At 38.0% G+C, this 9,035-nt stretch overlaps 1 protein-coding gene across 2 annotated transcripts in view; it reads left to right on the forward strand.

The window, feature by feature from the left end:
- The window catches only part of LOC149129304 (protein mono-ADP-ribosyltransferase PARP15-like), a 110,087-nt gene extending 104,317 nt beyond the window's left edge, over window positions 1-5,770 (forward strand). For both annotated transcript variants that reach the window (XM_089346599.1, XM_089346598.1), the window contains 2 exons: window positions 230-407; window positions 2,418-5,770. In XM_089346599.1, coding sequence (XP_089202725.1) covers window positions 230-407; window positions 2,418-2,680 — 441 coding nt within the window. In that variant the 3' untranslated portion in view covers window positions 2,681-5,770. The remainder of the gene's footprint in view (window positions 1-229; window positions 408-2,417) is intronic.
- The last annotated feature ends 3,265 nt before the right edge of the window (window positions 5,771-9,035 follow it).

Below are 9,035 nucleotides of genomic sequence, written 5' to 3' on the forward strand. Positions count from 1 at the left end.
TCTTGGCTCAACAAAAATTCCTCTGCTTTAACTTCTTGCATTGAATTGTAAATGCAACACCATTTTGCAGCTAAACTATTGTGCCTTACCAAAATTTACAGTTGAATCAAAATTGGTATCAAATAAAAAAAAAAAACAGATAGGGTTGGGGTTTTTCACCACAAACGTTATTTCCTTGTCAAAGAAGTGAATCGATTGTCTTTTCATAAATGTATTTCCTTTTCTACAGATTGAGAGAATTCAAAATAAAACATTATACCAGAGATACCAAGCACTGAAAAATCAATTTGAGGTAGAAAATCCAAACATTACAAATGAAGTTGATGGCCTTTGGCATGGTACTGCTGCAGGATCTGTTAATGGAATAAATAAATATGGATTCAACCATAGCTATTGTGGTAAAAATGGTAAGTATATTATCATCAACATCATCATTCACCCACCCTCCATATTGGCCTGAGTTGGACAGACTGTCACTGTCCACATTGGTCCTTTCTCACACAGAGAGGACAGAGGATGTGATGTTGCTTACACATTCCATGTTTGGCATCGTTTCTACTGCCAGGTACCCTTCCTAACATCTTCTACTCTAGAGTAAACCAGGTGTATTTTATTATTGTGGAATCGACACTTTTATTTGTTTTCCTTGTTGGATTGGGAGGAAGGGTCTGTCCCCATCCATTAATGTTCCTCTTGAATCTTTGTAAATGAAAATATTGCAAGAAAGATAAGAGAATGGGTGGGATTCCAGAGGGATAATGTTATGGGGAAGAAGGACTAGATATAGTGGAGGGTCTGCAGGACTGGACAGAAATATCAACAAGGGAACACCAGGCCTAGCAATCACCATTCTGAGTTTGTCAATTATAGATATGCAGAGATAATCGATACAGTGTTATTAAGTCTCATTGAAATATTTAATCTCTGCAAAATGCCATCCAAACAAGTTCAATGGTAAATATTAGCAAGGGACAGGCTTTCCCAATGATAAAACATCATTTCCTGAAATGGTGTCATGTGATGACAGAATGTCCTGGATTCAAAGGGATAAGCTCAATATCTCGTGTGACCACTATTAGTGTTGATTACTGCCAGGCATCTTCTGTACATTGAATGCACCAAACGATTGATGAAGGCCATGGGGATAGAAGCTGACACTCTGTTAAAACTTGAAGTGAGTTGTCTCTGAGTTTTCGGTCTTGGACGGATGTCATTTAGCCTTCTTTGGGATTTCATCCCACAGTTGCTCTGTAGGGTTCGAGTCTGGACTTAAGGCAGTGTCTGGATGTTGATGTTGTTGGAGGAAGTCTGTTGTCAACCTGGCAGTATGGTCACAGGCATTGCAGTGTCGGAACATGTAATTCCAATGAAAGGCAAAGTATGGCACAATGTGAGGCCTCAAAATTTGGTCAATATAGCAAGCAGCAGTTATTCCCTTTCCTCGGCCTTTACCAGTGTTTCGGTAGACCCCCCAGTTCAGGCTTCTGGTTGAGTGCAATCTTGCCCCATGCCATGATGCTCTGTCTTCCCCATGAGTATCTCCCCACCATACAGCCATTGGCATGACGTTCACCCCTTCTTCTCCAAATGCCAGCTCTGCCTTCTTCCAGAGAAATGCAATGTCGACTTTTGTCAGACAAGACTACAGTCCTCCAATGCTGATGTTGCCAGCTCTGACGTTTTTGAGCTCACTGCAGATGTGCCCATCAATAATGATCTGTGAGGATGTGGCCCCTAGCTGGACATTGGCGAGACAGATTGAGAGAGATCTCAGCACAAATGGGTCTCTGGTGAGTGCCTATGCTCTGCCGAGCTGATTCCATTGCCCTCCAGAATCAGTGCTGTCGGTGCTGATGACAATCATGACGTGTTGTTGTAACCCTTGGTCAGCCACTGTGTGGATGATTATCCATGTTGTTTGTGGCATTGTCTCATTCCCTCAGCCATTCAATTGTCCAAATGCTGCAGTTCAAGCCATTAGCAATGACCCATGGACGTTGACCAGTATGGAGACGTCTGATGGCTTGCTCCCTCTGATTTTGTGTCAGTCTTGGTATGCTTGCTGCATTCGGGAAATGAATGACAGGCTGGAGAATTTCGGTGCCTTTTATACCCAAAGAGTCGACGTTTTGACCCTGCATCATGCTTTTTATAGAGATGCCTTCGTGAGCATTACCATGTTCATGAGAAGTGAGCAAGTTTGAACCCTAAATGCAAACCTTGTGTTTTCAAAAGAGAGTGGTGTTGTGGGTCAGTGACATCTTCCTGATGTCAAATTACCTAGAATGGTGATAAAATCTATATAATCTCAATATCGTGAAACAAATAATCTTTTACAATGTCATGTTTATATTATACCTTTATCAAGGAATTTCCAAAACGCTCCAAATATATTTCTTTTTTCGTTCTGTTCTTAGGCAGATATGGTGAAGGTGTATATTTTGCCAGAGACATTGGATATTCTGCAAGTGATACCTATTCTACTCCTGACAATCACAGAATAAAGAAAATATACAAATGCAGTATTCTTGTGGGAAAAATGATGCAAGGACAACACGGATTAAGAGTTTTACCGGATTCTTACAATTCTGCTGTTGATGATATTCAAAGACCCAGAATTTATGTTACTTTTGATGACTCTCAGGCATATCCTCATTATTTGATTACATTCTCTGATTGAAATTAAGACTTTTGTAACACTTTGAGTTGAGATTTGTAATTCCAAAACTATTCACATTTGTAACACTAAAACTATTAAAACTAACCCTATTCAAAGTTATGACACTAAAATTATTAAAACTAACCCTATTCAAAGTTATGACACTAAAATTATTAAAACTAACCCTATTCAAAGTTATGACACTAAAATTATTAAAACTAACCCTATTCAAAGTTATGACACTAAAATTATTAAAACTAACCCTATTCAAAGTTATGACACTAAAATTATTAAAACTAACCCTATTCAAAGTTATGACACTAACAATATTTCAATTTGTAGCATTAAGACTATTTAGATTATTCTCTTCTTTTATTCTTTTACTTGTTTCACACCTCAACTACTCCTCCTCCCACCTTAAACACACCAAGCTCTCCATCCCCTATTCTCAATTCCTCTATCTACGCAGGCTCTGTAGTGACGACCATGACTTTGAGACTCAGTCTCAACTCATGGCTCACCACTTCATCCTATGGAGATATCTCTTGACCACTGTCCACACCGCCCTTGCCAGAGCACGTTCTATGGACCGTGCATCTGCTCTCTTCCCTCGAACCCACCTTGCCGTCTATCGCCTCTCTTTTCCCCTCGCCTACCACCCTACCTCTCCAATGCACCATTCTCCGAGCTTTCCAGTGACTCCAGTCCCACCCCTCCACTTCACACATCTTCCCTAACCGACCCCTCCCCTCCTTCAAAGGAGCCCACAACCTATGAGACCTCTTGGTCCACAGCTTCTTCCACAACCCAGCCTCCCAACCTGGCTTGTTCCCCTGCTCCCGCACTTGCCCTTACCTCTCCCACACCATCCTCCTCACCGGCACCCATCATCAACCCTATCACATCACTGACTCCTTCACCTGCACTTCTACCAATATCATCTACTGCCTTTCCTGCTCTCTCTGCCCTTCTCTATACATCAGGCAAACAGGACGCTGCTTGGCTGACTGGTTCACGGAACACCTCCGAGACACCCGCCTCAGCAATGACACCTCAGTCTCACACCATCTCCGCTCTACTGGTCACACTTTGCAACACCTGTCCCTGTTTGCGCCGTGAACAGGGATTAATCTTCTCTCTTCACTCCTTTGCACCACATGGGCTCAACTCTCCTCTTCATCTAACTTCCTCCCCTTGCCTCTCTCCCCCTCATACCTACTTCCTCCCAACGACCTCTCCTCTCTTGCTCCGACTCCTACTTCTCTTCACCCCTAATCTCTTTCTCTCTTCTCTCTCATACCAACCTTCTCCTTCACCCTTCATCGTCAACTCTCCCTCGTAAGCCTACCCCCACCCCTACACATTCCAACCCCACCTTCCCCATCCCACCCCATCCCATCCCTTACACTCACTCCCACATACCCCACCTCTAACCCCACTCCACCCCACCCATGCTTTCCCCACCTCCCAACACCATCACACCACGCCACACACCACTACACCATAACACATCACATCACAACACACCACCACGCACACACCAGCACTCACCAATTCCCATCTCACATTTTCACACCTACACATACACACACGCACACGTCAAGATCACCAGCCCTCTTTCACACACACATACGAACTCTCTTACACACACGTGCACCTTCGTTTTGGGATCACTGCTACTTTATTATTTCCCCTTCTTCTTAGCTCCCCTGTGTGACCCTTCTGTCTGGCATTCTCCATGATAGATCACTAGCCACTACACATTCTCTTTTTTCTATCCTTGTTCCTTTCTGTGGAAGAGCGTAAGCTCAAAACGTTAAAAATTGTTTCACTTCCTGAGCGTTATACTAATACATCTGTTTGTTTTCTACACCACCTGTCTTTTATTTTTTTTTTGTGAATTCTACCCCCCCCCCATATATATATATATATATATATATATATATATATATGTGTGATGGGCTTCTTTCAGTTTCCATCTACCAAGCCCACTCACAAGGCTCTGTTCAGCCCGAGGCTATAGTAGAATCACGTGGTTGGTAAGCAAGCTATTTACCACACAGCCAGTCCTGCGCCTATTCAAATTTGTAACACTAAAACTATTCAAGTTTGTAACAGTAAAACTATTCAGATTTGTAACATTAAAAGTATTCAGATTTGTAACAGGAAAATTATTCACATTTGTAACATTAAAACTATTGGATTGGTGTATAATTATTGCGTTTTTTTTTTTTCAACAAATTTTCTATTCAATGTGAACAATAACAACGTGTAACAAAAACATCTTTCAATGATTGTTCTGGAGCATATTCACCATCTACTTCAATTACTGCTTCCCATTTGCTTGGCAGGTCAGACCATCACTTAAAGATATTTTTGTTAAATATTGTCATTGTTTTTGTTGAATAAAATTTGTTGAAAAAAGCTGCAATAATTATGCACCAAGCCAATATTAGGATTTGTAACACTAAAATTATTAAAACTTGTATCACCACCACTATTCAAATTTGTAACACTAAAACAATTCAAATCTGTAACAAAACTATTCAAATTTGTAACAATAACAATATTTGAATTTGTAACACTAAATCAATTCAAATTTGTAACACTAAAACTATTCAAATTTGTAACATTAAGACAATTCAAATTTGTAACAATAACAATATTTGAATTTGTAACACTAAAACTATTCAAATTTGTAACACTAAAACAATCCAAATTTGTAACACTAAAACAATTCAAATTTGTAACAATAACAATATTTGAATTTGTAACACTAAAACTATTCAAATTTGTAACATTAAAACAATTCAAATTTGTAACAATAACAATATTTGAATTTGTAACACTAAAACTATTCAAATTTGTAACACTAAAACAATCCAAATTTGTAACACTAAAACAATTCAAATTTGTAACATCAAAACAATTCACATTTATTTCAATAAAAATATATAAATTTGTAGCACAAAAACTATTCAAATTCGTAACAGGAAAATTATTCAGATTTTTGACACTAAAACAATTGAATATATTTTGACCTTTTCCTTTTTTGTTACATTAGATGTACTTATTGCTTAAAATAAAATAAAGGCTGCAAGTTCAAATCCAGTCAAAGTTTTGATATTTTGTATTATATTTAAAAAAAAAAAGTATAAACCAGTTTTGAGACTGGGAAGAAGCTGTCTGCTGATTTTGGAAATGTGATTCTCAGAAGAAAAAAATTCCTTTACACTTTCCAAATCCCCATCTATATGATCAGGGAGAGCCCAACTGGTACATATTAAATGCCTGCTATCAGAGAAAATTGGTGGGAAAACCTGTGGAGTATTACTACTTAGCATTTTTGAGTGAAATCACCAGACAATGGCCAACCTCCTGGTGGTATAATGCTGGGTATTATTGGGATACACAACACTGTTGCCATTACTTTAACCATCTTTCTTGGAATTCTCAAGTAATATCATGGGAAATGTAGGTTAATTCTCAAAGCATCATTTTGCAAAACCAGTACAGCTTCCATGTTGGAAAGTACAATACATACATACACACACATATCATCATCATCGTTTAACGTCTGCTTTCCATGCTGGCATGGGTTGGACAATTTGACTGAGGACTGGCGAAGCAGATGGCTGCTCCAATCTGATCTGGCAGAGTTTCTACAGCTGGATGCCCTTCTTAACGCCAACCACTCCAAGAGTGTTGTGGGTGCTTTTATGTGCCACCAGTATGAGGGCCAGTCTAGCGGCGCTGGCAACGACCTTGCTCGAATGTTTTTTCATGTGCCACTGGCACAAGTTCTAGTAAGGCGACGCTGGTAATGATCACGCTCAAATGGTGCTTGTTATGTGCCATGGGCATGGAAGCCAGACAGCTGCTCTGGAAATGAGCATGCTCGGGTGGTGCTGTTAGCACTCCACTGGGACGGGTGCCAGTCATCGAATTTGGTCTGACTTTGATTTCACTTGCCCCAACAGGTCTTCGGTCTTCACAAGCAGAGTTTAATGTCCAATGAAGGAAAGGTATGCATACGTTGGCTGGCTACACCCCTGGCAAAGGCCAGGGGTTATGGTCTCACTTGACTTGCCGGGTCTTCTCAAGCACTGCATATTTCCAAAGGTCTCGGTCACTAGTTATTGCCTCGGTGAGACCTAATTTTCGAAGGTTGTGCTTCACCACCTCATCCCAGGTCTTCCTGGGTCTACCTCTTCCACAGGTTCCCTCATATATATATATATATATATATATATATATACAAGTAGAAGGACCTGGTTTCACTCAGGTTATAAACTCATAGCCTTAACACAGATTGATAGATATAGATAGATATAGCTGCATAAGTACAGATGTATACCCTGCCACCGAATTTGTTGCCTCATAACTTCCAGAAAAATCTATACGTTTTGACGGGGATTTTTCCCATTTCTTTTTAACCAGTCTTCGAAATGATGGGGAAGGACATTTTTTGTGAAAACAAAGTGTTGAAAATTTTTGGTGTAGAACCCCGCCCCCTCATCATCCCACACCGAACTGATTTTGGCCAGTTTTTTTTGCACTTCAAAAGCCATGGCAGAAGTCTTTTCAGTAAAAAGATATTTTTAAAATTGTTAATATTTTCAGAGAAAAAGTGAGTGATTTAAGGGAGATTTGGCTGTCATTTCTAGCACATCTTAATATAACTCTCCTCATTTCTTTCTGACTCACACTTGTATTTTTTTAATATTTTTCTTCCCATAGGGTGGAGAGCTGACAGAATCATTAGCATACTTAGCGGTATTTCGTCTGTCTTTACTTTCCGAGTTCAAATTCCTACAAGATCGACTTTGCCTTTCATCCTTTTGGGGATGGTTAAATAAGTGTCAATTATGCACTGGGGTTGATGTAATAAACTTAATCCCTTGACTGTCCTTGTTTGTTCCTTCTATATTTAGCCCCCCTGTGGGTAATAAATAAATAAATAAATATTTTTCTCCCCATAAATACATTTATATACTATTAAAAGTATGTGAAAAATTATGACTTTTTTTGCAACCCCACTCCCTGCTCCCGATTGTTTCTGTTGATAATTTAAAATATTGGAGAGACTGAGGTCGTTGCTGGCATTTATCCACAGTGATTTTAAAAAATAACTATGTAATTGATAATTCAATTTAATAGCATATTTTTGTGTCAGAAAATGTTTTTTCTTACACACATATACGGCTTCTCTTGATTGAGGTGGGGATAAAATTTATATTACAATTTTTGTTGTTGTTTATATCTCAGCAATGGATCACATGTTCGTTACTTCAGCATCATCATTCCATAAAATGTGTTTAGTGGCAGAAAGATATTGAAAAAAAAAAACAATACATGCAACAATGCAAGACTGAAAACAGAGGATAGTTTGGGATGTGCTAGAAATAACTGCCAAATCTCCCTTGAATTGTACAGCTTATCCTCTGAAAATATTTACAATTTTTTTTTTGGGGGGGGGGGGTCCCAAAAAGGCTCCTCCTTCGGTTTTTATTTCTTTCAGTAATTTATCAAAAGTGAGATTTTGCAAATGAAAATGGAAAATTTTGTCATTGCTACATCAATACCGGAAATTGATGTTGAAAAACCTTTTTAAAGAAGTGGATCATATATATAAAGCAATATCACTAATTTATAATAAAACAAAATAAACTGAAGACCCTATTATGTGTCCGAGGTCAAATTATTTATGCATTCCAAGTATGGAAGCAATCCATACAGCTATTTTTGCATGAAAAGCACATACACACACACGCACAGGTCTATTTTATATAAGATATATATCTATCTATATATATATATATATATATATATATATATATATATATATATATATATATATATATATATTATTTTGCTTAAAAGAGTTCCAACACTGTCTGTTTTTTATGTTTTATTTATATTCCTGCAGAACTAATGTGGGGTATAGAATATGGAATATACAATATATAATATAATATACAATATATAATATAAAATAAAATAAAAATGGATGGCACCATGAAATAAAGTATTGAATGTAGATGAAATATTGAGTGTTCAATATAAAGGATCAAATATATAAATATATAAATATAAATATATATATATAAAGGCGACTCGAGTTTCAGGGCTATTTCCCTTCGTCATGGCCGGTATGACAATCTTTAACAGACTGTAATAAGTTGGCTGGTTTTCTGTCTTTTATACCAATTCCTTTGGATGGCAGCAGTAGGTGTCTGGCTATTTTTAGAATTGATGTTAAATCTATTTTTAGACATGATGATATTTTAATTTATTGTTTTGTGTGGGTTGTAGGGATAAGATTTTTAAACCGCAGTAGGTGTTTGGCTGTTCTTAGAAATGATGCCAAATCTAT

Source organism: Octopus bimaculoides, unplaced genomic scaffold, assembly GCF_046866305.1.
Source record: "Octopus bimaculoides isolate indiv1 unplaced genomic scaffold, ASM4686630v1 contig68, whole genome shotgun sequence".
Lineage (NCBI taxonomy): Eukaryota > Metazoa > Mollusca > Cephalopoda > Octopoda > Octopodidae > Octopus > Octopus bimaculoides.